Here is a 19792-nt window from a genome sequence, read left to right on the forward strand (position 1 = left end):
GGTATTACTGAGTTCCTCACACCTGAACTCTCCAAGTGGTGCAGTTACGAACATCACATTAGCACAGACATCTGTCTGAAGCTGCTATTTGCATTTCAAGGGAAGCTTCCATTGCTGCCAATGGAACTGTGGCAGGGAGAGGAAAAAGTTAAGCATTCCCTTCCTAAGGCTGCTCCGGTTATCCCTTGGCTGCTATTTACATAACCAAAAGCAACAACAATAGTGTTCGTGCAATTAATGGCAGGTCCAGTTTGGGCCTCGGTGAAGAAGGGCTTCTCACAGAGACTGCTGTTCCAGAATAGCATGGGATATTGTATCTGGGCCTATTTTAAAAGGAAGGTACACATTTGTTTCTTTGAGTTATTTCTTCCTCTCGGTGCTGCTAATAGCCTCACAAAGTCCAAAGGGGCCTACGAAACAAACATTGTGTTTATGCCATGGATGTCAAAGAGAATACATACTGTGAAGTGTCTTCTGACATGTCTTTCTCTCCCCTACCCACCCATTTCCCATTTTACCCACCTTGTGCCTATTCGGCTAGATAAACCTGAACATAATTAAGAAAAACTTGTTACTTCTTCGCTTCTTATGCAGGCTGTCAGGGCTACACATGCTGGTGGTTTTTGATGGCTCCTGTTATGAGGATGGCATCTGTTCCCTTCCTGGCACCAGAGTGCAAAGGGAGTCTTTGATGGATGAGAGAAATGTGGTTTCCCAGCCCCTCTGGAATCTCCCCCCCCTCCACTGTGGCTCTCATTCTAATCAGCCTCCCTGCCTTCCCTTGGGCACAAGCACTTTCCTCATTATCTTGTCTTTTCTGCATTTTTCCTCCTGCCCTTGTCCCTGTAATCGAAGCACTCATCTTCGCTACACTATTTCTGATGACCCATCTGTTCACCACGGTCCCAAGAGCACCTCTTGCATTATCTCTTTCTTCTCTTCCTTCTGTTTATACATTCAGATGGTGCAGTCAAGGCCACAGCAAAGTGCCAATTCCTCCAAAATAATTGTTTAATTAAAATCCGACACTTCCTACCTCCTGTTGGTCACTGCGGTGTTTTGAGACCTTTCCAGAACACTATCTATCATAAGAGCGGCGGTCTCCCTCTGGGGGAGAAAGAGGATACAAACACGCTCCGTTTGAGGCCAGATTCCATTTTACATTGTACCCAGGTAGACCTACTGAACTTAGCACAAAATGCCAAAATGTAATTTAGTAGAACATTAGCTCTGATGGTGCCAGGTTCTGGCCCTGGAACTAAGGGGAAGCCAAAACCTAATTGAGAGGTGAAGCATTGTACCAGAGCCAAGTCTGATTACTTATTCTTTGAGGGCTGTGCAATTTAGCTGCGGGATGACTCTGCTGGTATTAGACTCTCTAGAGTAAATTAAATAAAAATTATTCTTTGAGGCCACTAAGGGTGGCATTGTGCCATTGTGTGTTTCATGTGATGATTGCATTTGTCTTATGATGCCCTGGTTGTTTTAAGCCTTGGTTGCCTTTATGCAATCCTGAGAAGTACTTCCTCTCTCCCTCAAGCAATGGGTAGGAAATAGTTTACTCATGATCAGATGGCATGGTGATAATGATCGAAGGAACCATTCCTCCGGAGAGTGAAACAAGCTCGCTCCAAGGAAAGCGTGGTGATGAAGTGGCACTTAGTCAACTTCAGGCCAAGAGCATGACATACACCGACACTCGACTTGCTCAAGACCAGTTATTTTGATGGATTTTGATCAAAAAGGTTTTTATGTGTGTTCTTAAGTTCAGAAAATTAGGCCACCACTATCTGTCTTAATACAATGACTTGTTCTGCTCCTTCTTGGGGAGCCAGCCAAGCTAAAGCCTCACCCCAAACCTGGTATTCTACGAGTAACGGCTTCACAATTTGTAGGCCCTTCTGCCTTCATTTCGGGCTTTTGTTCCTTTTGTAGGTTGACGCAGCAATCCTACACATGCTTATCTGGGAGTAAGGCTTATTTATTTAATCATTCCCTTTAATTTCTCATCTTTACTACCTGGAGCCCAGGGTGGGGTTGTATGTGACTCTCTCCTTTCTCCATATCGCTTTCAATGAGATAGGTTAAACCAGGCGCACTGCATCCCATCTTCTTGCTTGAGGTAAAACGAGAAGTGCCGCCCTGCCACCAGCTGGGCCACCTGCCGCACCGCCTCCACCACCAGTGGAGAAGTAGACCCAGCACTGGCATTGATTTCCATCAAAATCTCACCCAAACCTCATGAGATCCCATGCACTCCATGAGGTCTTTCAAGATTTCAGTGAGATCTCACCAGAAATCATTGCCGATCCCAGCAGCAGAGGCAATGAGCGAGTGGGGGGCTCCTGGGAGTGCCACCTCAGGGGCTTCACCCTGCCTCATGGGTGCTCCAGGCCTGGGTTAAGCTGAGACTTGGTCTTTACAGCTGAGTAAAGAGATGAACTCTGATCTCCCAGATCCTAGTCCAACACTCTAACCACCACACCACACAGGCTCTCACTATATACTACACTCTAGCTCTGAGTAGATGTACGTAGGACTGCATGGTAAGGATTGTTCCATAGCTACCAGCTGTTTTCTAGGACTTGTTTTTTGTTAATCATTTCCCCAATTTTGCATTTGATGGATGCTTAAAAACAAAAAATAAATCTGTTAATCTGTGCATATGTGCACTAGATTCTTGACATACGCACGCAGCCTTTGTAGAGAGTAAATATTGCTGAATGTGCTTGAGTTGCAACTGTTCTGTAATAAGTCCAATGAGATCCATTCGAAAACAGCTAGAAATGAGGAGTTAACAAATAAAACTGTAAACACACCCTGCTTAAAAAGCCAGTGCAAGTCAGTCTGTTGTGGAGTAAATAAATTTAGTGACTTACTAGTTGCGATGGTGCTATTGTAAGCATTTCGAAATGGTGTTTGTGGCCATTCTGTAGATCTTCTCTTTGCCCTCTCCTCCATCTCCATTGCCTGTGTCAGAGCCACAGTTACTCTATTTATGCACTGTCTTCTCATATCTTCAAAGCAGTTGAAGTTGTGGTGTCGATTGAGAAGGCACCTACTATCCATGCCTTTTGTAGTCTATTACTGTTGAGTCCATCCATCATGGCCATCTGCTGTGCTGCCTGGATGGGGCACAGCTGAGAGTATCACATGCCCCAGAGGTGCACTTAGCTTGTACCAGAAGGTGGGCTTTTAGTGTTGCAGCTCCAGCGCTCTGGAATCAGCAGCTGAAACTCAGTAGGTGCCTCGCATCTTGATATTTAGGTGCTGAATGTATTTAGGTACTGGATGTATTTTTTACTAAGAAGGCTTTTCCTTAAGTGTGGTCCTATCAAATGTTAACTATATAGTTGTAGAAATGCTTGTATTGTTTTTAGAGTCTGTGTCTTTTTTCATTTCACCTCATTTCATCTTAGCTTCTGGTTGTGAAGCAGTTTTTAAATCTGCCAAATAAATAAATAAGCTGGTGAAATGCAACATTGACACCACCAGTACCACAAAAGCAGATTTCCCCCTTTCCCCCCCTTGCTTTTGGAATTAAAGTAGGGCAATTCTGTCATATAGAAATCTATTTTATGTGTGAACAATGAAGTACAATGCAGAGCTCTCTGCTAGGAGAGTCAAGTAGGTAATCTGTGCTACGACAAGCTAGACACTTCTATTTAAGGAACTCACAGAAGCGCCCATCACTTTCCTGTCTGAAGGTTGCCGAATCAAACCAGGGCAAGTTCAATAATTCATAGGCAGTATCAACTCCTGTCATTATGTCGAAACTGATTACCGTTTGCACCTGTAATTAGATATAATGGGTACAATCTCCAGCCTTGCTGAACTCTCATCTGAGATATTTATGGCAGAAGGTTGCTTAGCAGTGTCTCCTCCAGCCTTTGGAGTTACTCATACATCAGAAGAGAAGAAGTAACTCCGTTTAGCACATATGTGACTGGAACAGTAGACAGAAGATGTGTCATAAACTGATAGAGAGCCCTTGGCTTGTGACTCATTTGCTGCTCATTGCCTGCTGAGATACTCCTAGGACAGTGACATTATCATAGCATCCTAGAGCTGTAGGATTAGTATGGTTTTGAACATCGACTAGCTAGAACACAGGTATCCAATGTGATGCCTTCCAGATATTGCTGGACTACAACACCCATAATCCCTACCATTAGCCATGCTAGCTGAGGCTGATGGGAACTGCAGTCTGGAAACACCTGGATGGCATAATATTTTCTGCCCCTGATCTAGAGCCAGGATGTTGTGTATCCCTTGTGACATGTCCCACTATAGTGGTGGAGTTCTGGTCAGTCTTCTGTGGATCTATCACCATGTGAGGTGTTCTGAACATAAGGATTCTTCCTTTTGGAATAGTTTCATGGCAAATGGTGAAGTGGTATAACAGGGAATAATTACACATGATAGTAACAACAGACAAAAGAAGTATCCAATGTCCACCTTGTTTTGGCTGTTTTGTTAAGTTTTATTCATTTGTTTCCATTTTTAAAAGGCAGCTGTAATTTGTGACGCTTACATTAACACAGAATACTTTATATGGCTGGACCATTTGAATCTGAAAAGTTTGTTAGACATGAACTTCAGTGAGATCATTCTTCCATCAGCTTTAGCTACCTGAACAATCTTCACATTATTGTGCTGGACCGCAAAGTTTGGGAGGTGACCAGATGCCAGCTAGATGAATGTTGGGAGGTACTTTTCAGATATGGCTCTCCTCCCATTGGCAGCCTGCTGCCAAAAAGCAAAGACATGCGGAACAAAGTAAGAATAGAGGTGTTCCATAATCCATTCCTAAAATGTACTATCCATTTGAATGATAAAGGCAAAGGAGATCACATAGCGTGTATAAATAGCAGCCAGAACATGAGAAATCACAGCAATTCGGAGCTGCTACACCTTATCTCTGCATGCATCCAAATGTGTCTCTTTTGTCTACAGCCTCGTACACTCTACCAGAACTGATCTCAAAATACCAAGATTGCAGAAACCCAAACCTTTGTTGCAGACAAGAATCTGAGCACAGATTGTCTCAGTTACTTACTTTACTTGATTAATGCTTGGTTTTTGTGCATAGATGCAACCTATTCATACTGAGGTTTCAGCTGAAGTTTGGAATCCTATTTAAAGGAGTCACTGAGTGTCCAACCATAATTTAAGGCCCCCAAGTTACTACTGAATACCTCCTACCTCCCATCTGCTTCTGTAATTATGGTAATGCTGGTAAACACACATAGTTTTGAACTTAGGTATGGTGTTGTTGTTGTTGAGTAATGGGCAAAACAACTAAGCTGGTCCCAGTCTCTCTGAAATTCAGAACCTTACCAAATAGTATGGGAAACAGCCTTACTAGAAAAATTAACCAATAAGCTGAAACTGACATGGGGACAAATAGAAGAAAACGGCTTCACCCTTTATCACATACACAGCCCAAGAAGACAATGACATAAATTCACCAACAGCATACAAATCAATATGGCTAACCTGATCCAAAACACCCGCCCACCCAACTCACACACGAAACAAAGACCACCACAGCCAACCACAAATGAACAAGCATACCCTAGGCCAACCCCAACATCTCTCACCACCAAAGGAACACAAGCGAATAGCAGAGAACCTGCACAAGTGACGCTGACAAAAACAACCCCACATATATTAAGTAAAATAGAAACATCGTCACCTGACCCCACCTCCACCCATCTTCCCCCCATCTACCTCTTTCCCCCTTTTCTTCCCAATGTCTCAACCAGGGGCGTACCCAGGATCAAAATTAGGGAGGGCAAGGGGCGGGGGCAAGGCACGGGAGGGGAGGGGCCACAGTGGGAATGTGGGCGGGGCTACGTGGCTTGCGCCTTTCAGATGTTCAGAGGAAGTGGCCCCAGGCTCCCGCTTTCCGCACGTAGCTCCAGAGGCGCGTGGGGAGTGCGAGCCTGCGGCTGCCTCCTCCGCGCCTCCCAGCAGTTCCGAGGAGGTGGCCCCAGGCTCTCACTCCCTGCGCGAAGCTCCGGAGACACACGGGGAGTGTAAGCCTGGGGCCGCCACGCTGCGCCCCTCAGCCCTTTGCTTCTAGGGGGGGCAACTGCCCCCCTGCCTACGCCCATGGTCTCAACAAATGAAACTGATTCGTAAAAATGTTACGAGAGACATTGTACATATTTTTGTAAATCAAGAAAATCTTTAATAATAATAATAATAATAATAATAATAATAATAATAATAATAATAATAGAAATTCAGAACCTTCATTATGGAAGGCAGATGGCAAGCTGGGCACTCCCAAATAGGAATTTGGCTACAGTGGGCTTCTATGCAGATTTGTACAGGGTGTTTTGTGTTCTCAAGTGCCCTAACATTTAGAGTCTCTCCTTCTTCCCTTCACTCCAATGTTCTTTCCATAGCCCTGCTGGATTTTGTAGCTAATCATATCCCTCATTTAAATGCTAATCTCTCTCAGCAGCAGGGACCCATTTTACATACAGCTTGACTTTTCTGGTGCAATAAAGCTTAAGTTCAAAATGTAAAATATCCCATCAGACTCCTCGGGGCTTTTTCTTCTTCTCTGGGGATAGTGGGGGGTGGTATAGTAAAGAAAAGAATGATGATAGATGGAGAGATGAAACATTGCCTGTAGAGCTGGGAAATGTCCATTTGCCTCCTTTGTCTTTTTATTATTATCATTGGGGCAAGGGGAATAAGAGTTCTGTTCAATCCCAGGCCAGAAGTAACCTTTTATGCTGCCTCTCAGGGCCAGCCCAAGTCATTTTGCTGCCTGAGACAAAGGACAAATGCCACAAACAGAAGCTGGTTGGACTGGTTGTTGAATCTTACTTCAGCAATGGCAATGCAATAGGCAGGCACGTTTAGGGGCTGAATGACAGGCCTGTGGCACATGCATCTTGGTTCTCCAACAGAGTGGCATGACTAGGGGATGCGGGAGGAAAAACCAGAAGGGCCATTGCTGCTGAGGCCATTGCCACCTGAGGCAATTGCTTCATTCTACCTCATGGCAGGGCTGGCCATCATGCCTATCTGGGACTTCAGCTAAAAACTGCAGGAAATGCTACTACACGGTTGTGCGGGTTGTGCAAGTAAAGGTAGGGGCCTTTGGATGTAGCAGACAAACCACACCTCCAACTTCACCCTCACCCCCAATTTAATCTAAATCATTGGCTCCCCATAACCTTCTATAAACAGCACCTGGCAAAGGCCTGCCACAAGAGATGAGGGGACTGGGCTCTGTCTGTCCCCAATTAATTTGAACACGGGGAATTTTGCATATTACTTCCCCTTGTTGATTGTGCTGACTGCCAGGAAGCTTAATTCTTCCTCCTGCAGCCAGAACATTTGAAGCAAGGCCTCCTAGGCTCAACAGGCCTGGCTCACAGCCAGAGGCGCCATCTTCTCAGGATGACCAAAGGGGGCCCAGCACAATATCCTGACATCACCCATGTGATGTTGCATGTCCTGACATCGTGAGAAGCCAGGGGGTGGAGCCAAACACCCTCTGAACATTGAGGGAAACTGGCCTCCTCCTCCTAAAAAAAAAACACCCATGGGGGGGTCAAAAATATCTCGGCCCCTAGGGGCCTGCGCCTATGCTCACAGGCCAATGTGTTTAGGAATACAACCTAAATCTATGCTGCATCTGAGAAAGAATAAACGTGAAAAATCAGCACAGTTCTTAGCCAGCTTCTAGAGATCAAATCCAGAAAAGCCCAACATGGACATGCCTGTGTTCACAGTCTTGGTATCAAATGGGGAAAGAACAGGTGAGAGGGTGAAAGGAAGATGTAAGATCAGATACATCTTAAGTTAAAAGGAAATCTATCCTGTTGTCATCAGTCACTACTAAGCTGCTTGAAAACCAAACTCCCCTAGTGTGATCGGTTTTATAGTTAGTTCTTTGCTCTTCAGAAGAAGAGCAGGCTATCCAGAGCATACAGGGGTCTTTTGCTGGAAGTAGAGAAGATGCCGTGCACTTTTAATCACTGAGCTTTAGTTTGATTCTTAATTGGCATATTTTTAACCAACTTTGATCTTTTTTTTAAAAAAAAAAAGAGGGAGCGGGGAAAGGGGAAAGGGAAGGCGGAAGCTCATTAGGAGCCACTTGTCCTGGTGAGCCCATCTGTTGTTGGGTCTCTTTCCTTTCAAGATGAGGCTTCATCCACCTGTCTCCTGGTAGCAGATGGAGGCAGGCATCTGCTGGCATTGCCTGTTGTGAGTGTTTCTGACAGATCCATCAGGATGCTTGCCAGCATTCCTAAGGAGGAGAGGCTCATACATAAGGAAAGCTTTGCCGAGGAGGAAGCTTGAAGCGAAGTCATGTGCATACAGGCAGGCCCAGCTGAACAAGCCAGCAGTCTTGCACACTTCAACAGCTTTGCACCAGAAAAAAATTCTGGATGGTTGAATCATTTCTGGTTGAAGTGATCTGAAGAATATTTGCATCCTTCTTTGCAACTCTTAATGGCAGGTGATGGCCTGTAGTTCTGGGGTTTCTGGGATTTAAAAATCAGATAACTGTCAGATTACTAACCACCTTGCCACTAGATTTCTAGATATCCTATTGGAGGAAAAAATACATGGCTGTTCAGCTATCAAATCATATGATATCTGAATGGATATTCTCATGCTCTGGAGGTTAAATCTTTGTTCATTGTACATTTTCCTTCTTTCTGGCATCTTATTCCCACACATATGGTTTGCTGAGCTCTTCTGTCTTCCCAGATCCTTGCCAATAATTCAAAAGCCTGCAAAACTTGAGGAAGGCTGCAAATTAAAGACGTGTGATCAAATTTGCCTCTTTCTTCCAATGCAACATGTTAGGCATGTTACAAGATACTGTACTGGGTTTTTCACTTGACAGAAAGTGGTGATGGAGATAGTCTCCTTGTACTGATCCATGCCTATGCTGCGCTTTTCCCTTCTTCCAGGTTGATCCTTACCTGCCCTATGAATACACCTCTGAAGGGATGCTGGAGCGAATTCATGCCTACATTCAGTACCAGGTAGTTGATTTGCATCCTGTTCTGCAGTTCTTTCTGATTAAGTCTAGGAGGCAAGTGTTTTCTTGCCCCCAAGGTGGTAATGAATAGCACAATGACCACTCACTTTGGTTGTATGAGTTAAATTTTTACCAGTGTCTGGAGAGTTATGTCTTGGGGTGGGGGTTGGGAAGCCAGCAGAAATTGGGGGGATGTAGCTCTTCTGATATCTTTTTCCAAATGATTAGCAAAATTGAATTAATTATATGGTTATTTATTTCTGAGCTCCCCACCCCCGGAAATTCAAGTTTCATCTATTTCTGGGCTTTTCTCCTCACAGTTCTGACAGTTTCTATTTTCAGCATTTATTATGTGTGATGTTCCCACACACACACACCACCTCACATTTGCTAACTGGCAAAACGCTATGCTTTGGGATCTTAGGACACATCAGCTTGTAGCTCCATTTTTAAGACTGTGCACAAGTATAATTAATTTTCTGAATAAAACTTGAAAGTGTGACCCAACCCCTTATGCATATGGACAGACATCAGCCTCTAAACATCTCACCTCACCCCAAGATTTACACCACGGAAATGCCTTGTAGATATACCTGGTTTCGCAAGACATACAGTCTATCTGTGGTTTTAAAAAAATTCATGTAGCTATGAAACTGCCTCATTCCAAATGATATATGTAGAGAAATACATTGGTAGGCAGGTAGATGGAACAATGTAACTGAGAAGTTACAATATAATGCTATCAGGGACTGGCTGGGCAATGAGGAGTGGTGAGAGGTGTCATGTGAAGAGGCTCCAGCCGGAGAACCCCATAGGGAAACCTAAAAAGAGGAAGGCTCAGAGCCAGTGGTGGGGCAATGAAGGCCGGTCAGAGGAGGGGGGGGAAATAGTTGAATGCTGAACAAGCAACAGGCTTGAGTGAGAGAGAAGAAGAGGCAGAAAACACTGCAGATGTAGAATAGGCAGCTGAGGAGGAGGTGGGGGCTGAGGCAGCAACAGATTCACAGGAGCCTGCCAGTCTTCCCTGCTTCTCTCCAAGGGCTCAAAGAGTTTTGCATGTAGTGGAGCAATGAGCACAGAAGGTGCAGTGGGGGCCCCCTACTGACAGAGCTTAAGACTGTGGGGAAAACAGCCAGATAGGGAGGAGACTTAGGGGGAAGTGGGAGCCCCAGATTGTCATTTCTGGCTAGTCTTGCTGTAGGTTTCTTTGTTTGTATTCTGTTTCCTTGAATAAAGAATCAACTTTACTGCTCATCTCTGAGTCTCCGTGCTGACCTGCAGCTGAACCAGCCCTGACAAATGTAATGCAACGTCAAACAAATAAGCAATGAAATAAATAATAAAACCCAACTGGAACAACATAGCAGCATAACTTGAAGCATTTTTAGAGCCTCGCTTTTGTCAAGCCACATCCTGACTGACAAAATACAGCGCTCGTCCCTCTAATGTGTAGACATCAGACCCAAATTCTGCCTTACATCCACGCAAATCATACAGTACCTCCTGCTCATTCAGTAGCACTCATTGCAGTCTATTCCCACACCTCACATATGCACCCACCAGTACACACAAACTCATCACCCACCCAATCATTCCAATATCTCCCACTCATTCACCTTCCACTATCACCAGTCACTGCTACCACTCAACAAAAACATACAGCAAAAACACCAAGGAGACAATGAAAGCTTTCACTGACAGAACGGTGTATATACAATAACCGTATGCCACCCATACCTAAATCATACAGATGAGCTGTTCTCAATAGCGCTCACGTAGGTTGCCGTCTTCCACCCAAGACTCCCATGCACCAATGATGCTCTCACACACATGATATGCCTTCCTTTCACCAAGGAGTGCCCTGTTGCCACAGTGGCCAACCAGACACTTATGAGAAGCCCGCAAGCAGGAACCGAGTGCAGCAGTGCTCTCCCCATTTGTCATTCCCAGCAACTGGCATTCAGAGGCATACTGCATCATCTCCTCACCCGGGATGCCTCCATCCCCTTGATCATTTGGGTTGTCCTTTTCTGAACCTTTTCCAACTCTACAATATGCTTTTTGAGACGAGGCAACCGGAAGTGTACACAATATTCCAAGTACGGTTGCACTAAAAATTAGCACGGTGACATTATGATATTGGCAATTTGATTTTCAGTTCCTTTCCTAATGATCTCTAGCATGGGATTCTATGGACTCCAGCAGGGTTGCAGTTCCCTAGGAGTCAGGCCCCTATTGAACTCGGTGGGACTAGCTCCTGTTTGTGCCTTTTGAAAAATTCTGTATAAAAATCTGTCTCTTTTCTTCTCGGATAGGATTTCTGTGCCACTGCTGCTATGCCAGAGAAGTCCAGCAGCCACACTATGCAAAGCTCAGCAAGCCCCTTCAGCCTGCAGCCCAATTCCACATACCTGGCCTGGTCTCACAATTCCAGCGGCAGCCCCTCTGCCTGGCCTCCAGTCAACTCCATGCAGGTGTGGATATCAGACGCTGGGCAAGCCTGCACCAGCACTTGTCAGCAGCATGGTTTGGTCTGTGAGCCAGAGTTCTTCAAGTTCATCAACAAGAAAGGAGTGTTTCAGCAGTAAGTCTCTTCTCTCTCCCATCTTACCCTCATACACCCTGGAATCTCTTCTCTTCCCAGTGCTGTTTTTCTAGAAAAAGAGGTGCCAGAACTCACCATGAACACCTCCCTTGTTCTCTTGGCAATGGTGCCCACCTCAAAGGTCCCGGAACTGAAAATAAGTCCTATCTCTTCCCCTTTGCAAGTGCTAGATAGCAACCCAGGCACTTCGTACTTTGAAGCTGTTGGGCAAAACTGTAAAGTTCATGATTTGTTTTGGTTTGCATCTCAACTGATTTTGAGTTTTGATATTTATGCAACGCGGTATTGGAAAGTGACGTTTATGTGCCGTGAATGCTGCAAAGATGGAGTTGGAAGAGTGTTGAGCTCTTCGTAAAAACACAATATTTGCTTACAAAACTCACTTTTCAACTTCTAAATCTGAATATTACAGCCAGGTTTTGTTTCGTTAGAGGCTGGTGCTTTGCAGGAACAGTCTGTTTTTTTATAAAAAAAAAAACCTTGAGTTTGAATTGAATTTTGACATTTTAATTGCATATCAGAACTATTTGAGGACCCCAAGAAAGAGCAATATCCCACCATACAAAAGTTGGCCTAGACACCGCTCATTAATTAAAGGTCCTTTTGCTCCTCAGGCCCATTTAAGTCTCTCCCAAAGCCTCAATAATTGCTATAGACCTTCATTCATGCTAAGAAAGTGAATCCTTTCATAGTTGCCTCCCTGACATTTGTTCAGTGCCCTTTGCACACAACACGGCAAACTAAAAATATTTGGACAGACCTTCTGGTTGCATTGTGTGTGGGAATGGCTTTCTGTAGTTGAAAAAGGGTTTCTAGACACCGTTGTTCTCTTGTCTCCCTCCTTCCCCCTTTATCCCTATGTCTGTAAGCATACATTTGGAACACACAGGCACTGACATTTTAATAGAACATAAATCTGCCACCAAGCTCCATACATAGCTCTGGACAATTAAAATGGGCGCATTATCATTTCTGTCACGGCGGCCAGGCAGGCAATTTGAGTCCAAGTGACATTTTTATATGATAAATTAGAGGCAGAGCTCAGATTCTACTTGCTAAGCTCCTTTAGCTCCTTAAAACCCAACCATTTCAAGAAATTGCTGGTTCAGAATCACTAGTTCAAATCAGAGTTTATTAAAGAGATGCCGGGGAGTTTACTGAGTGGCTGGGGAAGGAAAGGCTATAGCATCGCCTACGGGTGCATGGTTTACTTCTTTCACTAAGGTTTGTTTGAGAAGAGGCGTATCTGCAACAGCCTTTGCCAACCAGATGCCCTCCAGATGTTTAGGTCTATGATTCCCATCAGCCTTGCCCCATGCAGGGATCCCACCAGGAGGCCAGCTCAGCGCCCACCTCACCTGCACTTCCACATGAAAAACATAACGTCTAGAAATCTAATCACGGATCTTCTGCAAAACATATAATAAGGCCCTTCCTGTATGCCTAACGAACGATAAAAGTGGGAATGCAAACATTAGAACCAGTGTTTGAAAAGACCTCTCTCTGTGTGTTTCTTTGTTTCCAAGGCTCAACATTGTCTGTGACAGCACAGAGTCAGAGATGAATCACCTCTACCCAGCTGTGGCTGAAAATGCCCAGGAGTGCTACCTCCAGAAGGAACCTCTCTTATTCAGCTGTGCAGGATGCAATACCAAGTACCAGCGCCTCTGCCCCTGCCGCAATTACCGCAAAGGACAAGTGGCACTGTGTGGGGACTGCTTGTGATTCCACTGAGGCATGTGTGCTGTAACGTGCCACACATGCAAACAAATAACTTTTTTTCTTTCATAAAAGGCTTCTGCAATACTCAAGAAGGTTCCAAATGAATCATCTTCTTGGAGACTTTTTGGATGTCGGTGAGATTCCATTGGTTGTTTTGTCTCCCAGTCAAGGGCCAAGGACCCGTTTCCAACATTTATTTACTTCTTAAGGCATATCTCCTCCTGCATCCAAGACCACTGGAGACTTCAAAGTGGCTTAGAAGGGCCGCATTGAAAATCCTTCTGAAGGACAACAAGGCAGCCTCTTTAGGATTTCATCTTCCTTAAACATCTTGATCTATTTATTTTTTATTGGGGAAATTGAAATTAAAGCAGGAAAATCGACAAGTAGCCCTTGAGGAATGTTTTCTGTTTCAAATGCTTTCTTCAGAAAGAGAATCCTTTCAGAAGGGAATGAAAAGAAAAGAGGTGTTGAAAGGCTTGTAGAGGGATGCAGGCATAATATGGCGCTACTGAATGTTTTGCATTGCAAAACAGAGAGGCATCGTGGCTGCAAATTAGAGGCTATGGGGACTGTTGGAAAGTTGAAGAAAATAGGAACCTGGCTGGTATGGAGCCTGTATTTGCATGTCATGGTAAGCCATAAACCATGGCTTTCTGTGCATGAGCCAATCACATCTCCTTTGCTCCTTTGCACTACCACTGGGAAGAAACAATGATCTTTAGCTTTCCAAACATGGGGAGGTGGGCATTGAGCCAAAAGAAATAATGATCCCTGGTTCAGACACAATGCTAAGCCAGAGACCACAGTTTGTTTCCTCTGTGCACTTATAGGGGGCAATGAAAGAGTCTAGGTAGGAACATTACCATCTCCCCAAAGGGGAACTCCAAGGTACAGACAGTTCCAGCAGGCTTGAAGTCAATGCACATTACCTGACAGGCACCGACTTCAATCCCCGCTTTCATCAAGGTTGGTTGCCCTATAGCATTCCTGATGGGGGGTACAGCCAATCCCAGAAGGCTTGCTGTCATCACCGGTCAGCTGATTGGCAGTGGTAGCAGGTCTTCCTTATCAAGGAACAACTGCCTACACACTTTAAAGCTCCTGGTTGTTCGTTGGTAGCCACATCTCTGCTTGTCCCTCACCTGATGTCATGAGTGATGTCAGTTGTGGGGCAGCTGTGGGTGGTTTTGGGAAACAGCCTCAAAGGCCAATTTGGAACCCATGCCAAGACTACGTAATTAGGTCTGAATGCCAGATGTCCCTCACACCTCCATTAGCAATTGTTTATTATGACATGCAAATTGGGCTGCTGACTTGCATATGCCACTACAGGCAAATAGGAATGGAAGGAGCTGTCCATTTCAATTTCTCTTACTTTCTCGTTTTCCTAATCTTAAGTTCAGTTCTCCACATTTCCGCATCAGTTTGTGCCTTTGTTTTTTAAAGTCCTCATGAAAATTCACCAGCATTTGAATTCAATTTTTTTGCAAGAAATCTCCCCTAATATAATGCATTTGAATGCATTTTTTTGCAAGAAATCTCCCCTAATATAATGCATTTTAAATGTTATTTTTACTAATATCTTCATTTTTTTTACAGACACTTACCCCTAATATATACATTTTTGCATCACAAAAAATCAGCTAAGTGTGAATTTTGAAGGATGACTGTGCTTCAGTTCTTGCATCATCATCATCATCATCATTTTGGAAATTGTGAACTTGATAGAGTGGCTCTCAAATTTCTCCTCTTTCCCTACAAGCAGCACACAGTGTTGTGTGAGTAGTGTGTTCATGGTAAACCATATGGTGATCTGGCCCTCAAACCAAACCTTTCATCTGGTGGTGGTATGCTGTGACTGGGTGCTTGACCAGCAGGTGCTTGGCCATGGATCTATCCAGGATGCTAAATATGCTCCTCTGCTGTGCCCTGTCCCTACTCATGACTGCTCTATTTTAGCCATTCCATTGAATATTTTTCTCCAATGGAACAGCTCAGTTGGTGTAGAATGTTCTACTGGCATATATCCCTGTCATGATGGTGGTGGCATCTCTCACTTTCTGCTACCTTATCCTAAAGCCCTTCATCCATAACTCTAGTACAGGACTGAACCCTGTAAAAGCCCAAATGCTTTAGTGTTTTATCATAGGGAAGAGATGCTCTTCAAACTCCTTGATCATCTTGCTTGTCCTTTTCTGTGTTGGTTCCTAGCATTACAGTAACCTTTAGAAATATTAATGATGCAAATGATACACAATGTTCCAAATGTGGGCATACTGTAGATTTATAACAAGGGTTCACAATTTTGGGGGGCTTGGGGGCCCATTTTGAAATCTAAGCAATTTGTGGGCTCCACGAAATACCCATTTCACAGAAGAAAAACTGGTGATGCAAAGAACACATGCACACAGACAGACAAAACACTTACATCCCCCAAACAAACAAAAGACAAGCAAAAGGAGCAGGCAACACCCACACCAAAAGGCACCCTCTCCACCAAATAACAAAAAAGTCCGAAAATTCAATCTTTAAGACAATTGGGATGGGCCTTGATGTGCTCTAGCAGTGGTATGTTGTGGACCAAATAGGGACGCAGGTGGTGCTGTGGTCTAAACCACTGAGCCTCTTGGGGTTGCTGATCAGAATGTTGGCGGCTCGAATCCTCACAACAGAGTGAGCTCCTGTTGCTCTGTCCCAGCTCCTGCCAACCTAGCAGTTCGAAAGCACGCCAGTGCAAGTAGATAAATAGGTACCGCTGCGGTGGGAAAGTAAACGTCATTTCCATGTGCTCTGGCTTGGGAACCTAGCTATAAGGCACCATGGTACAAAAGGCTTAATTTTCTATCATTTTCCCAATCATTCCCAGCATGAAATCCCTTCTTTTCCTGACATCACATTCTGCCTTGGCTTTCTTCTTGAGTGATCCACTGTGCCCCAAATATCTTTTTTTGTGTGCTTAGCTACTGCCAAGTAACTGCCATGCATGCTGCCTTTTGTTCCATGCAGGAAGGGTGCTGTACAAATATGGGTGGGAAGTGAACAATATATAAAAACTTGCAAACCTGGTTTGCTAGAGGCAATAGTGGGCTGAGTATACAATTGCCAAAGGTGACTCACACTATTCTGCTGGGGAAACACTCCTTTACTTTATCTCCATTCCTTGCAAAAGCATTTCAGAAGTGCACAGAGCAGGTTCAGTGAGGGCTGGGTGATATGCAAGCATTTCAAAACTGATTTTATTCTGTCACTACATCTCTCCACACAATGGAATTTCTGTTGGATATGAAAGAGCCTTGGTCAAAAAAGAGCTGGTCACCCTATGTGTGTGGTCATCGACTGGGGTGACTTTCAAAGGTGTTTTGGCAAATTTGTGGAAGATAAGCTCACCAGTGGCTACTCTGATGGCTATGTGCCACCTCTGCTGGCAGAGGCAATACGCTTCTGTAGATCAGTTGCTGAAAATCACAAGTGGGGAAGAATGCTGTTGGGCATTCAAGTCCTGCTTCTGGTCTTCCCATGGCCCCCTGGTTGTCCACTGCAAGAACAGAATGCTAGAGTCTATGGACCTTTGGCCTGATCCAATTGGGCTCTTCTTATGGGGTCAAATATATCTGGTTAGCTGCAATTCACAAATCTCATGAACCAGCATCTTAAGTAGAGATTGGGAGGATATAAAAGAAAGAACACACATTTTTCTTCTTCTTTGCTTTGGTTTTATACCTTGGTGCCTATTGTGATGGCAACCTGTTCTGTGAATTCAAAGTAAGCACAATAAAATTCAGATAAATGAAAGCTGGTGTGAGCGGGATGTCAGTTTAAATGCAAGTAAGTGCACTGTCCTGCCAGAAGTGATTTGTGAATTGTACCGTCTTATCTCACTGCCATGATATCATGCCAAGAAGACACTTTCAAGAGCAGACTTGATGGACAGCCAATTTATATCTGGATTGGAAGTAACAGACTTCGTCTAATGCTGACCATGAGCCAACACAAGGCAGATGGAATCAACCTGGTCAGTCTGCTCTCTGTTTCAGGTGTCTCTCATCCATTTAACATTTACATCCATAGCCAGTACAACTACCTACATAATAAATGGCTCCAAAGCCCAAAATTGTACCTCTTGCTTCATATCCTGGTCTTCTTACCCAAAAGCTGTAGTTAGGGAACAGAAGCAGATTTAGAAAATCTGAACTCATATTGTTCTGTTAGTAGTAAAATGGGTTCTCTGCTTTCTGAAACAATCCTGATAATCTGTTTGCTAGCTTGTGGTTTTTTAAAGCATGTTTCTAGATCAGGGGTCCCCAAACTAAGGCCCGGGGGCCAGATGCAGCGCAATCGCCTTCTAAATCCGGCCCGCGGATGGTTCGGAAATCAGCAAGTTTTTACATGAGTAGAATGTGTTCTTTTATTTAAAATGCATCTCTGGGTTATTTGTGGGGCCTGTCTGGTGTTTTTACATGAGTAGAATATGTGCTTTTATTTAAAATGCATCTCTGGGTTATTTGTGGGACATAGGAATTTGTTCATTTTTTTCTTCTTCAAAATATAGTCCGGCCCTCCACAAGGTCTAAGGGACAGTGGACCGGCCCCCTGCTGAAAAAGTTTGCTGACCCCTGTTCTAGATCTTATGATAGTGAAGATAAACTTGACAAACATGTCTGATGTTCATTCTAATGGTTCATATACTAAGCACAAGAATGAGGATGGGTCGTTGTGAAAGGATTTAAGTGACTGAATTTGTCACATGCATGGAAAGAAAAGGGTCTTTTGAGACTACCAAGTGCAAAAAAACGCTGAATGTGTATTCATAGTCAGGATGGTACAAAATTGAAAGCATAATGGATGTAAGAGTGAATTCTTCAATTGTTAGCGTCTAGATTTTCAGAAGCGTCAACCCCATTCTCACTGGACTAGACTTTCTATCAGCTTAACTCTGGCTCAGTCCTTCAGAGCTGCTGTGTTGTTGATGGGCTGCTTTCATTTTATTTTCCTGACTGAGAAATTGTATTGAACAGATCCTATCTCTCCTGAGAAAATATTGATCTGAAGTTTAAATGGCTTCCCATTAACACGCTACAATGCGTGTCACTGGAGATTACTTTTTGATCTCATTACAAAAGGAGGACTCAAATGCTCTGCTTCAAAAGAGCCCCCTCCCCATTCAAAGTCTCTTCCCTTTGTACATAAAAAGAAGAACTATTTATCTGTGCTTTTCACTCAAGGCATCTGAGAACAAAAATTTAAGTTATTACTGCTTTTCAAACCTCCTCCGCTTTGCTAGAGGGGGGGAGGTTGGGCAGTATTCAATATGTCCGTTTCTTTGCAGAATAATTTGGGGGTGAGGGTGCTGCGCCGCCATGTGAAATGAGGCCCGAAATGTTTTAAAGTATTGCAAAGACGCAAAGTGGGTCAACTTTCTGTTTTATCTTTCTAGCAACTCAGGGCACTTTGGCTTGCAAAGAGATCCATCTCCAAGGGAAATGGCAGCAACCAAGCACTGCTCTCCTCTTCCAAGCACAAGGTTGGGATGCTGTGCCTAGTTATGCACCCCAGATCCCTGCAATGATTGCAATACATTACACAGATTAGAGTCATTCACATGTTTTATTCAGTATTGTGCAATGCTTAAGCTGCCTACATATCTGTGTGTGCGGAGGCTGTATCTGCATGTGTGCTTAACTGTTTTGATTTCAGGGCATTGGGGAGTGGGTAAAATATCAAGGAAATGCATTGGAGGGGGAAAAGTAAATAGGGGTAAGAAGACAGGTACTATGACAAACATACCACATTTACTCAGGTCTATTGCACCATCGAATCAAATGCACACCTCAATTTTCAGAAACTTGAAACCAAAAAAAGTATTTGCTGGTGGACGTAAATGTGCCATCGAATCTAATGCACCCCAATGTAATTTGGCCCCAAAAGGTGAGCATTAGATTCGAGTAAATACAGTAGATTGCGTGGGGTGTCTCCCAATTCCAGACATCAAGCTGGGCTAACATGCCAGAGATCTCCGGAGGAAAATGATTCCATCAGGAATCCATTAGGATTCAAGAGAAGAAGAGAAGGAGAAGGAAGACGCAAGAAAAGGGTCAGGAATATTACATAGCTGTTATTATCATGCAAATAGGCGCTACAAATGACAGGGATAATGGAAAAAGCTAGTAGAAAAATCACCTTCCGATTACAGGGCAAGCAATATTGCACATAAGTACACATAACAGCGTCTAAACATATTTCAAAATGAAAAGTAGCCTCAAGGGGCCGTGGTTTCGAGTCAACGGCCATTGGGGAGGGTATAGGGGCTACATGACCCTTTACAAGCTATCTCCCTGCTCAAAAACTCCCCCATACCTGCAGTTCACCAAGACCGGCAGGCAAAACTAAGGTTTCATTGCTGATGGGAAAGAACAGCCTGCTCCTGCCCTCAAAACTGGGAG

The 19792-nt window shown here is 44.1% G+C and overlaps 1 protein-coding gene across 2 annotated transcripts in view; it reads left to right on the forward strand.

Annotated features, from left to right (window-relative positions):
• Positions 1–17135, forward strand: part of MGAT5B (alpha-1,6-mannosylglycoprotein 6-beta-N-acetylglucosaminyltransferase B) — a 189451-nt gene extending 172316 nt beyond the window's left edge. For both annotated transcript variants that reach the window (XM_088661601.1, XM_035107960.3), the window contains exons 15-17: positions 8952–9026; positions 11338–11606; positions 13154–17135. In XM_088661601.1, coding sequence (XP_088517727.1) covers positions 8952–9026; positions 11338–11606; positions 13154–13352 — 543 coding nt within the window. In that variant the 3' untranslated portion in view covers positions 13353–17135. The remainder of the gene's footprint in view (positions 1–8951; positions 9027–11337; positions 11607–13153) is intronic.
• Positions 17136–19792: the final 2657 nt, after the last annotated feature.

The sequence above is a fragment of the Zootoca vivipara genome, chromosome 2, assembly GCF_965207765.1.
Source record: "Zootoca vivipara chromosome 2, rZooViv2.hap1.1, whole genome shotgun sequence".
In the NCBI taxonomy this organism is placed as follows: Eukaryota; Metazoa; Chordata; class Lepidosauria; order Squamata; family Lacertidae; genus Zootoca; species Zootoca vivipara.